The sequence below is a fragment of the Ambystoma mexicanum genome, chromosome 11, assembly GCF_040938575.1.
Source record: "Ambystoma mexicanum isolate Mex_15411 chromosome 11, UKY_AmexF1_1, whole genome shotgun sequence".
NCBI classification, from domain to species: Eukaryota; Metazoa; Chordata; class Amphibia; order Caudata; family Ambystomatidae; genus Ambystoma; species Ambystoma mexicanum.
In genome coordinates, this window is record NC_090934.1 from 1,315,924,652 (window position 1) to 1,315,943,271 (window position 18,620).

The 18,620-nt window shown below is 47.3% G+C and overlaps 1 protein-coding gene across 3 annotated transcripts in view; it reads right to left on the reverse strand.

Moving 5' to 3' along the window:
* Positions 1–17,642, reverse strand: part of AP4E1 (adaptor related protein complex 4 subunit epsilon 1) — an 822,644-nt gene extending 805,002 nt beyond the window's left edge. The window contains exon 1 of one of the 3 annotated variants that reach the window (XM_069624813.1): positions 17,394–17,631. In XM_069624813.1, the coding sequence (XP_069480914.1) occupies positions 17,394–17,528 (135 nt within the window). In that variant the 5' untranslated portion in view covers positions 17,529–17,631. Of the gene's footprint in view, positions 1–17,393 lie in introns of all 3 variants that reach the window. The other 2 variants (XM_069624815.1, XM_069624816.1) reach the window with 2 other exon arrangements.
* Between the last annotated feature and the right edge of the window lie 978 nt (positions 17,643–18,620).

Below are 18,620 nucleotides of genomic sequence, written 5' to 3' on the forward strand. Positions count from 1 at the left end.
GTCTTACAGGTACAAGAGGGTGAGCTCTGACCTATGGGCCCGTCAGAGGATGCTCCGCCCTCCTGTACACCTCTATTAAGGCCAATTAAGCAGAAATGCAGCCCTTGTTTAAGACAATGTTCATTTTACACAATACTACTTGTGTCCCAAAGCAAACTGAAAAGTATGTCATGATTCAAGATGCTTTAATAAAACTGTAACCTACAAAGTGCAGGCAGCTGAACAAATTAAACAAAACACAAATTCTCTTTTACATTACTCAGAAAGTATTATCTTGATAGACTCATTAACAGAGGAGAGTGTTAAAAGAATTAAACAGACCAGGACTCATCCCAGTTGCTTCTTTCAAGGAACTGTGTGGATTACTAAAGTAAAGAGTGGACTTGCAGGCTGTTGCTAGCCAGGCTGTCGCCAGTGAGCTCCATGATTTATGGATTTACAAGCTGCTGCTAGCCAGGCTGTCACCAGTGAGCTCCAGGGGTGCTGCCATACATAGCTTGTGTAAGTGGTACGCAAGGAAGAATTAAAGGGGGCATATTGAAAAGATTTATGTGCCTAAAAAAGGCCTATTATGCACTTTATCTGGTGGGCTGCTTGTGTTCTTTGATCAAGTCAAATATACGGTATATCATGGGACAGGGTCTTTGGTGAAGTCCATTAATATTTCCAAACAGGGAAAAGAAAAAAAAAAGAAAAAAAACATTTTTTTTAAAAAAAAGGAACAGAGATTTTCATTTAAAACAAAACAATTAGGATTCGGGATACAGATGCACAGGCCCAGAATCATTGCAGAGGTTCAAAGCAAAGACATTGAAAAGGACCACAATCTAAAGGCTCAGTAAACGCAGCACCTAGCCTACCCATTTGTCATCAAGTAGAATCTGTTCAGTTCACCAAATGCTTTCCCTATTAACTATTTGTATTTGAGCTCTGGCTTCTTTGGGTACTCTCTCACACGGTTTGCATGTTATGTTCAGGATTCAATGTCGGTACACGTATGGAATAGTAAACACCGTCAAAGCCAACACGTTTGGCTTTTGTGCAAGCATTGGATAATTTACTAGGCACTGCCATAATGGTACTACCTTTCCATAAGATGGCAAGAGCTGGCAAACGCTGTGATAAACTGTGCAATAGGAAGGGAATGCCCATCTAATGCAAGAGCCACAAATGTTGCCATCTAATGTCTATGCAAATGCCTTTATGAGGATTTGTCAGTTTTCCTCCTTATCTTGTCTTATTTTAAAGCCCCCAGCTCCTCACGTTCAGGCTCAATACAGTCCTATTTATAACTTCAGTCAGATTGTTTTACCGAACAATATACAAATAAAAACATGGACATGGAAAAAGAGCATAATAGATTTCCATAATGTACATTGCAGCACAACTCACCAACGATAACTGAACCTCTATGATACACACATTTACATATAGGAAAGGCAGCAACAAAGAACCATAGTCACCCAACCTTTTTTTAAGCATTGAAATTAATCATAATACATTCATCATTTCACAGATAAATGCCAGCTTATGTAAACTGATGTTACTTTTCAGCACACAGCGGTACGAAGTAATATTGAATAACATGCAATTGTTTTATCATAACGTGGCTTATTTCAATTTAAAAAGGAGAGAAACATTTGCAACATCTGCAATCGATTCACTTTTCAGAGACCCGATTTGTGTGTCTTGCAATTAAAAAAGGAATTCCATTATTTTAATTAACTGTGATACATCAAATGTACCAGTTAACAGTACGAGGAAACTGGTAAAAGTGCTGCTTAATGTCAAAATGACGTTACTTGCCAATCAGTTATTTACAAGGCTAATTATACATTGCAAAAGCAACTCGCCTTTCACAAAATGACTGGATGTTTTCTAGTAACTTTGTCACCAACCTGGACCTAGGATAGCACTCCCCTCTGCTTCCCACCAGTGCAGAATCACAAATTCTAGGCCCATTCAATTGTGCAGACTACTTCACTCCCCAGTGAGGAGCTCAATGGTTCCAAAATATCACGAGCAGACCAGGGACTGGGAATGGATCTTGTAGTAGGCCAGGCATCAGTAACATCACACAACGTTAGTTCATCAGCCCCATTTAAGATCCACTCGATCAGCACCACCCAAAAAGGGAAAACTAGCCCATCCAAAGAGAGTCAGGAAAACAACACCAAAGTCCACAACTAACATGCCCCTCCTTACAGGCATTTGTATTTTAACACCTTTTTATTTCCCACACCGCCTACACATTTGCCATGTTCTGAATCTAACCTGGTCTGCTCCTTATGCTTACATCACCTACCTCCTCACCGTGATCTTTGTAATTTTCCTTAGTCTTTCAACCAAAATCTCAGTTCACAACAATGAATGTCTTCAGACCTTCACACATGGAAGGCATACATGGATTATCCCGCTTCCCTCTGCACATTTCATTCATAACAATGCAGCACTCGCTTGCAGGGAAACGCCTTTTAAATCCTTCAAGGCTTATTCAACAGAGGCCATTCCAAAATACCCAATTTCTCTGCTGTCATCATGCCACGCTTTCATGATTCTTATCCTAAAACTCCATTATTCCGTTTCTAAAATTGATGCTCGTGCGTCACTAAAGCTTGAATTACTACTCACCCAGTAATGTGTCCATGCACCTGCAGCTAAGCATCCATGTTTTTACTTCAAACAACATGCATCCACCCACCTCTGCAACACTACTTTATATTCTGGTTTTCTACCTAGGGTTAACGCACATTCGGCATAGAATCTGTATCGCATATCTTAACATAAGATGGCAACAGCTGTCAAACGGTGCGAGTACATGTGAAAATGATGACAGTGCCTGGTGCTTATAAAAATGCTTGTTTCTAACAATTCAGTGCAAAGAACAGATCCAAACCCTTACAGCCCAGTTGCAGGAAGACATTGCTTATAAAATTAGTTGGCTGAAGGCACACTTGGATAAGACATTTTTATTACAGCAGGAGCCGATTTACAGCTGTAAATAAGCCATTACATTTTATAAGACTGCTTAAAAACAATGGCAGGCCCAGATAAAACACAGATTGAAGGTGCTGCACAAACTGGTGCAATGTGTTTCAAGGGGAGGGCAGCAGTTGGCAGGAAGGCCATAGGGATTAGCATAGCTGTGGGCGGTAAATGGGTGTGTAAGAAACTCAAACACCCACAGGTTGTGTGTCCTATCGTTCTCCTACGTAAACGGTTTGAATCAAAGGGTGGCGGTGTAGGGCCCCATAGTAGCCAAAACTGAAAATTGGGTGCATTCCCCTCAGGAGGCAAAGCATTTGAGGGCCATGTGGCTGTGTGTGGTGAGTGATGTGGTAATACAAGTGTGAGGCTGCAGCCCACCTTGCAAGGCTTTTTTTATGTACTATGGGCCATTTATATGGCCTCCTGGCACTAATATTTGGGACGTGGGTTCCGCTAATGCAAATGCCAGTTCACAAAAAGCAGTTCCGTCGCGTTGTACGGTATGCAACTAACTCTTAAAAGTGACTTACATCTTTCAAGAATATTATAACCCTACGCATAATCTGAGAAAGGTGGGGAATGCTTGGGGAGTTGGAAAGAGCATAATGTGCAGGGGAGATCGAAGGGTGCTCCAAAAAAAATATTACTGTTGTGTCCCAAGTAGGGGTCTGCCCTGCCTGGGCTTGCATACACGTGCAGCAACCTGACTTAACATGCAGTCAGGTGTGGACACACAGAGCGGCTTGTAAACCTCTCTACAGGTGCTGTAATGAAGGCATGGTATCAAAAAGTGAAGGCAGACACGTGATCACAGTTCAAGGGTGTTTATTGAACTTCAATGGGTTAGTTGAACGCCTATCTAACCTAAATCGAAGGACGGGAGCAAGCGTCGACCATCAAATAAGAAACAGTCCTAGTCGAGTCTGTCAAAATAAAAAGAGCCTATACTAATAAACCTATTGCCAATGCTTACTTCTAAATACAAAAGGGTGTGGGAACATTTTGTATGCAAAAAGAAAAAAAAAAGTGCTCAAGAAAGAATATGTAGGACAGTTGGCTCCCTTCCCAACGTTTTTCAGCATGGGGCAAGGCTGCACGTTCGAGCTCCGCAAACACTCTTGATTCTCTGCCACGAGGATACAGTTCAAAGCAGAGCCTTCTGCCAAAGTCTCTTTTCTATAACAGACCTGTCACAACAAACCAATATCAAAGTTTCATTCTTATCAGGATCTTTACATGAACAAATTCTCGTTTCCAATGTTCATCATGGGTCTCCATCCATCAGGTTTGGACCCCCTTTTTATCACAACGTTTACACTTGGTCTTCCTCGTTCGAGCTCGGACCATGTAATCTCACTTTCTACAGTTTGCTCTTAATATCATAATCGAAGGCTTTCGAATGTGCGATGGGTTTTGCTTAAGCCATCACAGGACCACTTTGATTCACTTCAAACAATGTTCTGTTCAATCTTCTACTTTAGTTTCTGCCACTTCTTGACGGGATACCTTTACAGAGACCTTTCAATTGAGCAAATTCACGGTGCCGGACCACTCTGTCAACGGTATAGTATCTTTCCTTCTCAAGTTCAAACATTCATTAGCAGATCAGCTTTACTCGCGTCTTTCATCACACCGTTTAACAATGTTCGTTCCAGCACTCGTTATACAATGTTGCCACTTGCAACCTTGACATCAACACAGATCGGTCTTGCATCGGTATCCCCAACTCACCGACTATGTTGATCTCTTTGGCGCTTCTTTGTTCGTGGAGCCAAGGACGATACAACAGCGGCTGCTTCTCCTCCCTGCCTTGGTCCGGTACATGGGAGGGCCTGCAGTATCTCTGACACACAATGCAGGACGCTTCAGTTTGGTTTCCTGGCCTTACGCTTTCAGACTCAAAGGTTTCTTGAAAAGAACGGTTTCTTGCCGAAAAGGTCAAGAGTAGTTCTCTCCCTGCAAACCCTTCTTGGTTTGCTGTCTTTCTCCCCTTGTTCAGCTGCCGACTCCAAACTGCTGTTCCTTTGTATGCTTTGCCTCACTCAGAGTGTGCTCTCGTGCTCTGCCTTTTACCCGTGTTGGGAAGTTTAATGGAAGTCAGGTGTGAGCGATTGTCAGTAATTACCTGACCTCGCCGGACCATAGTAGCGGGACATGTCAGGTACATTGCCCAGGTGCAAGTCTGTTTTCTCCCAGAGAAAGCTGCCGTTGTCAAAGGGTTTGTGAAGGGAAAGGGGCCGGGGGTGGGGTGGGTTAAAGTTCCCATGTATCCTACCAGCTACGATGTGTTGAAGGTGTTACATGGGTATGGATACCACTTCTCGCCATCCGGTGTCCAACTCCCCAACGACTCCTCAACCAGGTGATCCTCCCGCACTGGTCCACCCCCCCCCAGGGTATGGATCCAAAAGCGATGGCCTTGCCCTGGCAACCTTTTAGGAAGATCCACAGGAACTAGCAGGTGAGACTCCTGGTTTCTCACAGTGCCCACTCTTAACTGACTGTAACTTGGTAACCTCTCCCTTCCTGCCACACCCCCGTTCCATCTACCTTCCGGCTCCCTACCTTGTCAGGTTGCACGCGTTGCAGCTTCATATGGAGCATCAAATGACTCCTGATCCGTCCCCTCATCTTCCAATCGTCTCTTGCGATAGCACCCGGTATCTTCATGAAGTGCGAGGAATTTTGGGTCACCTTCCTCCGTTTATTCCCTGCAGTGTGAGACCCTTTCACTTTGGTGACAGTCAGTGGCGGACGGTTGAAAGCATCTGTGTGCTTGTGGGTACGGGGGCTTCTGTACTATTGTGTCCCCTGGCTGTAGGTGGCCCTTGCAGGCTTGCCTCTTGTCATCTGCATGACGCTTTATGGCCTTCTTGGCATGGGCATCATGCGCTTGCGTGCTAGGTTTCCTAGGGAGGGTGACGTGGGGTCGGCGGGTCCTGATGATCCGGCCAAACACGACTTCAGATGGGACCTTTACCGTCGTGCTGTGGGGAGTATCCCAGTAATCCCAAAGTAGTTGGTACAATTTTATACAGGCTCTCCAGTCAAATGGGCAATCTGAACATTGCGTTTGATGTTGTTCATGAAACGTTCCACCATCCCACAAAGCTTGCGGCCAAAGGGACAAGACCCTCCTGTATTTGAACACCATGTATTTCGCACACGTTTTGAAGTCCTGCCCTGTAAACGGGGGTCCGTTGCCCGATTTGACCGCTCTCGGCACCTCATACACAATGATCATCCTGTCAAGCGCCGGGATGGTGTGGTAGGCAGCCGTTGAACCTCCAGAAAGCAGGAGTATTCATCCATGGCCACTAATATGTAATCACCCCCACCGATGGGACAAAAGAAGTCGATGGCGATCTCATCCCACGCTTTCTCTGGCGATACAGTCATGTGCAAAGGTTCAGGCTTAGTGTGTGGGTTGATGACTGCACAGGTGGGGCAGTTCCCGAGGATGGCTTTCACTTGTGCATCCAGTTGGGGAAACCACATCTATTGTCTCAGCAGTCATTTCGTGGACACTATCCTCTAGTGTCCTTCGTGGGCCAATTCCAATACCCTTGTTTGTAGTGTCTGGGGAATGACGATCTTGGTTCCTTTCAATAACGGGCCTTCCTCTGAGCGGGTAAGCTTCTCTTTGACAAGCGTCAGACTTCCAATGTTCTGTTGTACCTCTGGACTAGCACATTTTCCAGCTGCCCGACTATCGGAGGATGATTTGGATCGCCTGGTCGTTCTCTGTCTCCTGCGCAATCTGTGGGATGTCAACACCCTTTGGGGTCACGCTATGTAGTGTATATACTGGTCCGTAATAGAAGGGCGTGCATAGGTGTATGCGATGGGATGGCGGGATAAGAAGTCCGACAGGTTCTCCTCTTTGTCCTTGTCCGGCGGTGTACAATTTGAAGACTGTAGTCTTGATACCGCAGACCCCATCTTGCAATCCTGGGAAGCATTTTTCTTGCAGATTCCCATAAATTAACATTAGCGACTGGTGGTCAGTGACAACCGTGAATGGCTTGCCATAAAAAGAACAAATGAAAATGTTTGCCGGCCCGTACTACGGCCAACCACTCCTTCTCGGCTTGCGAGTACCCCTGCTCTGTTTTTGAGAGACTCCTACCAATGTACGAGACGCAATATGCTGTTTCCCTATCGTCTCCTGGCTCCACCTGTGCCAAAATGGCTCTGTGCCCCACCGGGCTGGCATCCACGGTGAGCTCTGTCTCCCTTGAGGTGTTGAAGTAGGTAGGCTATGTTCTCAGTTGATGAGATGCACTGTTGGATGTCTCAAATGCTGCCTAGCAGGCCTCGGCCCATGTGAACGGAACTTGTTTCTTCGTGAGGACCCTCAACAGCTTTCTCAACGATGCAGTCTTGAATGGAACGAGTGCAATAACTGGCAAGCCCCAAGAACGAACACAAATCTGATAGATTGGAGGGTGGCAACACATTGTTGAGCGCTGCAACTTTTTCGGGGTCCGGTGTCATGCCCTGAGCCGAGTTCACGTGCCCAAAAAATATGAGGGTGACTTTTGTGAAGGCATCATAAAGACACAGACAATAGATTCAACTTTTTAAGCAGATGTTTTCTTTTCACTAAATGTCAGGATGGAGTAAGGCCTAACTTGCCCTATGCTAAGGTGGGATTTTACTACCTAAAGAAAACTAAGGATAGTTTGGGTCAAGAAATTCAACTTAAAAGTATGTCTGCGTCCACAACCTGTACTTGCCATCACAACTAAGCACATGTAACGTGTAGGGGTGTCAGCATCAAAATAACTAGTAGGCAAAACAAAGTTCTGAGCTTTTTCCAGCTCATGGCTTAAGTTCTGCTTCCCTTCTCCAAGTTCAAAACAATTCCAAAAAAGGCCTTGGGGTTCCCTTCCGCAAGTGTAGAATACAATTCTGTGGTCAATATAATTCACAAAGTCTCGGTGATCCCTTCCCCAAGAGTACAGCACATAGTCACACAGTCTTGTGGTTTCCTTCCCCAAGAACTCAGCTCTTGCGGGTCTCAAAACCACAATCAGTTCAGGTCTCTTGACATTCCAATTCAACTCCTTAACCATTCAGGTGTTTCAATATTTCACAAAGGTTCCTTTTCTCTTCTCTATATTTCTCATGCACAAGTAACTGTAACAAAATGCAAGCTTCTTAACATTTGCTTTCCATGGTTCTTTCAAAGAAGGGTCACTTGGTCTAGGCGCAGTTGTCGGACCACACGGTCCACCAATTACAGGTCACACAATCGATACCCCATGGCACCATTTATGCTTTTTTATTTTATATATATATATATATATATATATATATATATATATATATATATATATATATACATACATACATACACTGATTATTCTCCTTGGCATTCTCTTGGCTTTGCCACAACATGTATTTCACATAATTCATTCTGTGCCTTTTACCTTTTGACACCACCTTGTTTTCACTTTGCTCATACTTGTTCATCACTTTGTTTGGTCTTGTGCTCTATTCACATAGGCTCATCGCACATTTCACTTAGTTTGGTATTCAACAATGCTTGCAGCATTCACAAAAGCACAAATACTTCTTTGACTCTTAATCAGACATTAAATGACACTTGTAGCACTCTCAATACGTACTGATAACTCTTTTCAGCTAGTGTTTGTAACACTCTTAAAAGTACTTATGCCAATTTGCAGCTTGTTCAGCATTCAACAACATTGGATTTCGTCTTCCATAACAATTATAATTCTTAGCTCGTTCGGTAATCCAATATGCCTCTCTCCATCCCCAGAGCGCCCCAGTATGAGTGTTCCCTTCATTTACACTCACCGGTCTGGCATCGCTCCTCCGGGTTTCTCTGTTCACCTTCTCCGCTTCTCTCATTTCCACCTGGCCCCCGCGTGAGCTCCTGCGAACAGCGCTCGCCATCGGTTTCCGCTGCGCGTAGCCCCGCTCTTCTCTAGCGGAGGCTACCGGCGGCTTGTGGCAGCTGGGAGCCTTCGGTGTCCCACAGCTCCTGCTATGGACATTGGGATAAGGGGAGAGCAGGCTCCTTGACCCTCTCACAGAGTGTGCTGGCCCAGGCATCCTGTCTGCACTCCTGCTTACCCGAGCTTCGCTCCAGCCCTTGCCTCTCCAACCCACTCTGCCTCTGCACGCTGTGTTCCCTCCTGGATGGCTCACCCCAGGATGGTTCTCTACTGGGTAGTTATCCCCAGGGTAGTTCTCCACGGCTGCTGGATGGCCACTCCTTTTATGCACCAGAGACCTGTTAAGTGGTTGCAGGTGTAAGACCTTCACTTTAGTTGCCTCACCAGAATTAAGCCCATTAGCTGGGCATGCCTGACCTTTACAATAGTAATTCTCCACAGCCCTCTTCCTTGTCTCAGTACCAGAGTGTTGTCAATGAATGGAAGTGTGTATTGCTCCCTGTTGCTTCTTCCTTGTCCCAATCTTAAAGGGAAATGTCTGTGGGACATTGTGGGTGGCAGAAAGGCCCAAAGACTGTTATTTCTCTATATTAACAAGAGGAGGTTGATGTATATTTGTCCAGCCCACTAAGGGGGAATCAGCCTGTAGGATTTCTCCCTTGTTCTAGTAAAATATTAGTATTTTGGAGGGTCTTTTAAAAGGGAAGAGGGGGGTAAGGCGGAGGATTGACAAGAGCCTACAAAGGCAGTTGGGACAGAAAGTCCATTGTGTAAAGGGAATGGGCCTCACCCAAGGACATCCTCTCCCAACTGCCCATGACTCTCCACTCAGTTGATCCTCCCTCACACATCCAACCCTGGGGCAGGTTCCAAAAGCAGTTAATACCTGGGGAGAGCAAGTGGGGATGCCCTCAGGTTGCTCACACTTTCCTGAACTCAGATTCTCCCTGTTGAGCGTGGAATGGGCCGCTTCCAACGCCATGCATACCCTCGCCAGTGTATTGCTGGTTCTGGTCTTTCCAAAACACAAGTTGGGGATATGCTTAATAACATTGTAGACACGCCAAAACTGAGGCGTTTATATTTGTCGAGACCCAGATGCGTGACAAACGTTCTAATGTGCATGGACTCTTCGCAAAGCTCCAGCTGGTGGTATCCTTTGTTTAGGTACAGCTTAGAAAACACTCCAGCTCCGGTGAGCATGTGAACCATGTCAGTGATCCTCGAGGCCTGGTGTCACTCCCTCATTATGGCCGAGTTTAGCCGTAGCATGTCAACGCATAGTCTAATGGCATCTGAGCCCTTTTTTGGGAAAGGAACTATCAGCGAGACCCACGGGGTGTGTCCTACCGCAGGTTCAACAATATCCTGTTCCAGCAGCTTGAGCAACTCTTCTTCCGCTTCGGGGTCTATGTGCAAATTGATCTGTCTGTTTTTTTAGTCTCCCGAAGCTTTTGAAGAGTGTGGGGAATAGCTGTTCAATTTTCACTGATGAGTCAATATATGTGTGTGCCATGAGCCTATTTAGTACGCGTATCAACCCCATGCCTAAAACCTTGAAAATCAGGATGGATGCACCTGCTTTCTGTGATGCCCTTCAGAACATGGAAGGGTATTCTTTTTGTCTGAGTTTTAAATCTGCACTCAGCCATGAAGTATCCTTTGCACGTTAGCGGGGTCTGCCATCTGTAGAGGTAAATGTTCACCTCCGCTGGTCTGAGCTTGGGGGCAAGTGGAATTTGCAATAGACATCCTCACTGATGACATTTACTGTTGCCCCCATGTCAACCAAAAATTCAGCCGGAGGGTCATTCACTTGTAGTAACAGTATGGGGCTGTGTTCTTTCGCAGTAGGATTCCCTAATGCGTAGGGATATCCTTTCTTTCTTGGCTCTTCCGCCAACTGGCTGGACCAACTGTCTGATTGGGACTGCTCCAACAGATATCGGACATACCTCTTAAATCGCGACGATGAGAACGCCATTCTGGCATCGCCCTGGCATAGGTTTTCCCTTCCTCCTTCCTTTCCTTGTGTCTTCGTGAAGCTGTCTCAGAGTTGAACCGCCCCTGCTTGGGACCCACTGGGCTTCTCTCTGGCCTGAGGTATCAGGTGCCACCACCTTCACCTCATGCTTGATACAGGACATTCAGCAGACCGCTTTGAAATTATTGTCTCCCCCACACGCCAAGCATTGTTGTCCAAGTGGGGGGCATGCCCTCATGCAGGGACAGGTATCTGCATCTGTAGCAACAGGGTTTGCCATTGCCTTTGTGCTAACGGGTAGACACCATCTTGTTGACCACCTCCGACTGCACACTCGAGACCTTGACGATGCTAGGAGGCTTCTACCTGCAGTGCCAAGGCCACGTCAGATCTGGCCAATCGCAGTATCTCCTCTAGCGAAAGAGGCTTCTGGAGCAGTATTTTCCGAGAATCCGTAGATTCACAGCCTGCAATGGTTTGGGACTGTAGGGCCTCCTCGTTGGAGTAGTTGTTCAAGTCACAGTACTTAGGCAGATGCGGAGGAGCATCACAAAAGCATCAATCGATTCACCTTTGTTCTGTTTGGTCGTGTGGAACATGTGGCATTCGTAGTCTACATTGTTGTAGGGTGCAAAGTATTCTGTGAAGGCAGCTCTCAAACCCACATATGAGTCGTCGAGCCCGCTGTGAATTAGTCCAAAATGTTACTGACATTTGGGCCTATGGCCAAAGTCAATAGGCTGTGCTTCTTGTCATTGTCGAGAAGACCTATGGCCCTGATGTATACACCAAAGTCTCTTGCCCATATGGGCCCCAAATTGCTGGCCTCGAGCGGTCAAGTGGTTGTAGCTGCAAGGCGACAGGTTCATATAGTCTAGGGGGTAAAACCCTGTGTGGCCTGACCAACACTGTGAGATTCACAGTGTCAGACATGGCATGCTTATCGTGATGGCAGTGACCCTTCCTGGCCTGATGTGGCACAGATTAGTGGCGTGTCTGGATGAGTCTCTCAGCCTGCCTCTTTTGTCCACTTCTTGAGGCATCTGGATGTAGTAAGATGCACCAGCCCGCATGTGGTAGAGTAGGCCCCTCTGCTCCTTGGACTTTTCCTGCCACCTCTGACTTGGTCCCAGATAGTTTTCCCCGTTGAAGAGAGAGGCACAGCGGCACCCTACTGATGAGGTTCAACCCGACCGAAACACGTGTCTGGATTAACTGTTGGTACTCTTGTTCAGAGGAGAACTGCCTAGCATTTCAGTGCTGGACTGCCCCAGGGCAGGACAAAGACTGATATGTTTGGGATATTTCTCCTCTGTGAAAGATAGTGACCTAAAGACTCTGGGTAGGGCTCTTGTAACCAGGACTAATGTCTGGCACAGAGTCTCCCAGGACCCCCCTTGTTATTTGCGTAGCGACTGCGGGACAGGCGCTGCTCCCTCTCTCCTGGCTGCTAACACGTTCTACAGCCGTGTCACAACTGGCTGGTAGGGCTATTTTTAGACTTCCCAATTATGCCCCTGCACCATTTGCACGTGGCCAAGTTTCTCAGTAGTCTTATACCTTTCCGGTCTTTGATGTAACAGGCATTCTGCCTTCCTGACTCCCCCAGCGTGTCCACTCACCGTCTTTGCTGCAAGGACATGTGCCGGCCATAGCAACCTCCTTTACAGCCACAACACGTCTCGCACACACAGGAGACTGATCCCATGCTGCAGGGACTAGCCCGTCTGCCGCTACCGGCCGAGCTCCACTCCACACCGGCGTTGCTGGGCACTGAGCCAAATACTGCACTGCACGCCGTGCATGTAGCCTCCACTCATGTGGACTTCGTTCGGGTTCACACAGCACAGGCACGAGCTGGCTGACCTTGTCGCCTATGTCGAGTACCAAGAAAAGGTCTGCGCTGCCTGGAACTGCATACCGACACAGCAACCTGACTTATCATACAATCAGACGCGGACACACAGAGCAGGTTGTACACCTCTTTATTCTACAGGTGCCCACTCGTAACTTCCTGTAACTTGGTAAGCCCTCCCTGCTGTCCATGCCTTTCGGCTACTTCCCCTGTCGGGTGAGACATGTTGTGTCTTCACGACACAATTACCAATTACACAAAGAGCGTGTACATACATGTCGTGATAGACAAACCGACGCCATATCCATGAATAGAATTGCACCTATTGCTTTATTGGTGTGAAACCAGGGACCATGGGCTGGGCTTTTTTGGACAGCAGTCGCAGCCTGGAGCAAATTGCATCCACATTTTTAGCTGCCACGAAGTAGTAGTTTCACCACCTTATGTCCTGAACCACTTGCAGACACCCTGCTGCCTGCCACTCAGATGGAAATGAAGACTTTTGGGGGCAGTGTTAACCCCATGCTGCCCACTTTCTAAGCTCATCTCCTTATAGAGTAGCCATAAATAGCCCCCCTACCGAAGCGCAGCACACAGCTCTGCTCAGGCACATCCATTTGCCTACTCACCCCTAAGCCACAAAATCCCTTTCCACAAGCGTGGCCAAGAAGAACCAAGTGTTGGCTGCAAGTTTATTTCTGGACTCCAGATCCTGCATGTTCTCGTTAAAAAAAACAGAAGTGTTGGCTTCATACACCAGTCTCCACAACTACCTCACTGACACTCTGCCATTCCCCTCCAGGTACTACCGGTTACCACGTGCTTTTTACAAGGACTCTCTCTTCCGATGAACCCTCAAGCCGCACTAACTTTACGTGAGCATAGTCAAGAAGTCTCATTCACATACTTCCTTTGGGACACCCCTTCTCAGGTGCATCTTAAGTGATGTTGCATATAATTCATGTGTAGTGCCACTGATCATAAAGCCAGAGTGCTGCCTTGCCAAACAAGGACCTCCTAGCTACCATTACAAAACATCCTCTTTTGATATGATATGGCATTTATAACATTTGCCAGATGTGTTCCGCACCTTTGTCCTATCAAGTGCCTTAAAAAGCACAACCTCATCAGAGTGTTGTATTCTGTAACAAAGTGGACCTCCAGTACTTCAGGTAAGTTACAGGTTCTTTTATTGTCCATGTCCAGTACTCTTCCTCAAGACACAGGGATGGAAGGGGACACAAGATGACAAGGAAAACACCGGGCTCACCAAAAAAGAGCACTTACGCCTGTCCCGAGCTGCCCCTCAGGACCTAGGGCTGCCACCCCTAGCCAAAACTATTGTTAGCGAACACTAACACAACTAACACCTAACCAACCTACCCACCTTAGCACAAATCACCTTCCACTTCGGTCTGCCACCCCAAAGTCTCAGAGCTGCCCCTCCAAGCACTAACCAACCGCCCCCAAAGGAAGCAACAACAAATGCCCAACAAACCGAGGGACCACTTAAACAACTTTGACAACAGTATGAGGAAGAACCACAACACCATGCTGCTACTCTGCACAAAACCGTTGACCATTCCCTATATTCACAAAATCCATTTCGAACACACCAGGAGACAACCTGACATACCAGACTCGGAATCAGGAGGCACACTGGCAAAGCAAAATTGACACCACCTCGTCCAATAGGATAACACTATGGACAGTAAGAAAAACTCCACTCAACTCAGGCATAGCGACCAAAACAGACATAACAACGCTATGAATCACTACAGCGAACAACTGCCCTGAGAATAAGACTCAGCCAAAAGTGACTTACCTTGAATTAAGCTCAGGCACTAATGACCACAACATACAGGCCAAAGTGACCAAACCTGAACTATCAGGCACTAATCACCACAGTAATGAGGGAGATACTAAATCTAAAGTGACCTACCCTGGAAAGACCACGCACCAAAGACCATAATCACACCTCACTCCAAGACACCTAACCTGAAACCACACAGGTAGATGCAACCAAAGGTCAAGAGATCAACAACACACGCAAACATAGTGACCAACCCTAGCACAACCAATGCCAGGCACTAAGAACCAAATGCAGTTGAAAACACATGACCTCAGATGCGCCAGAACACTTGCACGCACCCATACAGTGCACTCTCGGACCAAACACTGATAACATTAACCATACACAACATGACATAGCAATAAGCATTAATGCAGGCATCATAAAAACACATTTCAAGATTGAAAACATTGCACAACACATGTTGAAAACATTGCACAAAACATGTTAATAGATTAAATGATGACCCCCCCCTGCAAAGTCCTCAGATGTAAAATAGCACTAAAAATATGTGCAAAGACAATGTCACTGTTGCTTGCTTGAAATCAGTTTTCCCAATGAAAGTTGACACGTGGACCACCACCCTCAAGTCCATGAAAATTCTAGACCCCACACCTTACTTCATAAGTAAGAACGCACCCCAATCTACACCACTAGGAGTTAACATTAGTCCCAGTAACGTTCCATCCACCAGGTGAAACATTGATATAGCATTGGCATTTACAATCGCAAAAGTGGTTAATCAGTACACCTCCGATGAGCATTTAATTACAAACCACCCACACCAACCCTTCAATTGCAAAAAGGGACCACCCCGAGCCCCCTATGCTAGGGTACAGATTCCCCACAGGGCCACAACAAAGTGACACCACAGGAAACAAACAACGGCCACCTACACCTAAGTGAGGGAAATCCCCGCCTTGAGACTAATCAAAGGCACTTATATCTCTAAACAAATGGGCCATAACAGATACAACACTCAAACACAGGCACGCGGCCCCACACTAACCTGACCCCAAAATTCGGCAATTCATTAATCCGGAACTTGTTCCAAGGCCCGCATTTATGAAACCAGGCCACAGAGTTTCTATCCGGAAACACGCTCAGGAACACACGGAAGAAACAAAATGACCTGACAGGCATTCCCTCATTAAAGATAATCCACACTGCAAGTTCCGAAATTTCCCAGAAAAAAAAAAAAAAAAACGGGAAAAAGTCATAAATTCATCACTTCCCGGCACATTTCCATAATCAGTTTGTAAACCAAATGAAATCATTCACCGCCAGTGAAACGCTTCTCCGCTCTCCCTCTCAGGCACGTATTTTCCTTTCCCAACGAGCTGTGAACGAGGCTTGGAATGCAGGAAGGCAACGTTCTCCGCACACGTGACGGATTGGGAAACCTCCCCCAGCTGTGACGAAATTAGAAAACACGAAGACGCCGTCCCAGCAACAACACCTGGTAACGTACGCTCCCTTACCCAGGCTCATGTCGCGATGACCAAATACAAACAGCCAGGAAAACCGGAGTAACAGATTTAATCCATACCGCTGGAGTGCGCTCTTTTTCCTTCTTGATGCCGGCGCGCATGGACCGCAATAGGAGCAACGCGCACACCTCGTTAAAGCTGCAGCTGAGCACAAGTCTCCTCCGAAAGACCTGCCCATCTGTGCACATGAAGTTCTCTTCACCCGATGCCATTTGGGAGGGGCCGTTCCACAGCCTCCCATGGAGGGGTCGAGAGAAGGGACCGCCCCTCCATGATCGCAAATCGGGATAGGGGAAGGCCAGCTGTGGGGAAATAGTCCTCTGCGCCACGCTGCCGAACGCAGCCCCCTCCTCCGCAGGTCAGCGCCCAACACTTTGGTGCACCTCAGGAGCCGCTCCTACTTCCTGGACCAAGGAGCGCCTGAAATGCAAGGGCTCCTAGATTCGCACCTCCCACTTGCACTCAGCCACTTGCACTCAGAATGGCAACACAAGTAATAGCTGCCCTTCCAACAAATGAGGCGTTCTTGACACAGACCTCACTGAGGGCAGCAAACTTGATACTCTCTCTGGCCAAAAGGATACAGGCCCGCCTGGGTGTGGGGGGACCACACGGGGGCGGTGTTCCAGGAGTGCTGCACCCCCCCCCCAGCAACGCCATACGAAAGGCAGTCCACCTACCATCCCATCCTCGTCCCCAGTGTAACAAAGTGGACCTCCAGTACTTCAGGTAAGTTACAGGTTCCTTTATTGTCCATGTCCAGTACTCTTCCTCAAGACACAGGGATGGTAGGGGACACAAGATGACAAGGAAAACACCGGGCTCACCCCCACATCCATCTTCTCAGCTCACTCTCACTCCCAACCGTCACTCACAGAACCCTACACACCAACATTCTACATAAACATTCCAAGTAGGTGATGTCACACACCCACCTAACCTGAAAGCAGATTACTACATATTCCATCCTCTTTTCGGTTCGTGCTGTGTTAAAACAGGTAGGTAGTCAATACGGCAGGTCAGTTGCGCCAATCAGCCGCGTCAGGGCAAGATGCTATTGCACCTCCTGCCAATGTAGCGTCAAGAAGAGGTACACACAAATCCTGTGAGTGGGTTGCCAAACCAGAATAACCTCTCCCATACACACATCCCGTCATCATTTGCAAACGATGAACAGACGCCCTTTCCCATATCTCAAACTGCAACAGTCAGCCCCAACCAATCACTGCCATAACAAGTGTAGACCAACTCCGTGCACCTTGCATGTCAGGCTGAGACGCTTTCCCTGCATCCTCACCTGCCTGGAGCTGAGCGCCGTGATACTGCGGATCAGGGTGCCCAGCCTGGAGGTCGTCACCAGCTTCCCGGCACCGGAGTCCTGCGCCAGGAGCCCCGGCAGAGCACTCAGCGTCTTCCCCACGATGTCGCTCATGGTCGGGCTCCAGCTGTCAGTGTGGCCGGAAGTAAACAAACAGCGCCTGAGCCGGGTGCACTGTGCAGCCGGCGTCCGCCATCTTGGGCCCGAGTAGTTTCCGGTTACTGTTGCCTCAACTAACTTTATTAGTCACATCTGAACAGAACAAAGGGTGTAGACGAGCTCGAATGGAATGGAAAGTAAAGACTGTGATGTCATAGTGCTGATACAAAACCTACGTCTCACGTGGCCCAGGGGAGTATCCAGCATTGGATGATACTAGTTCCCATCCGAGAAACGGACCATTGGTTGTTAGGGCCATTTCTCAGATGGGAAATAGCTGCTTTAGTGTGAGTGGGCTAGTTCCCATTAGAGAAATGGCCCTTTTTTTGCCCCCTAGTGGCCAAGTCCTGCATAATAATGGGAACTAGCCCATTCATACTGAGAAGGCTAGTTCCCATTAGAGAAACGGCCCTTTTGCCCCTAGTGGCTACTAGTTCCCATCCGAGAAACGGACATCGGTTGTTAGGACCCTTTCTCAGATGGGAATAGCTGCTTCAGTGTGAGTGGGCTAGTTCCCATTAGAGAAATGGCCCTTTTTGCTCCCCTCGTGGCCAGGTCCTGCATAATAATGGGAACTAGCCCACTCATGCTGACAAGGCAGGACTTGGCCACTAGGGGCAAAAGGGCCATTTCTCTAATGGGAACTAGCCTTCTCAGTATGAGTGGGCTAGTTCCCATTATTATGCAGGACCTGGCCACTAGGGGAGCAAAAAGGGCAATTTCTCTATTGGGAACTAGCCTTCTCTGTGTGAGAGGGCTAGTTCCCATTATTATGCAGGACTTGGCCACTAGGGGGCAAACAATGGCCATTTCTCTAATGGGAAGTAGCCCACTCCCACTGAAGCAGCTATTTCCCATCTGAGAAATGGCCCTAACAACCGATGGTCCGTTTCTCGGATGGGAACTAGTAGCCACTAGGGGCAAAAGGGGCATTTCTCTAATGGGAACTAGCCTTCTCAGTATGAGTGGGCTAGTTCCCATTATTATGCAGGACCTGGCCACTAGGAGAGCAACAAGGGCCATTTCTCTAATGGGAACTAGCCTTCT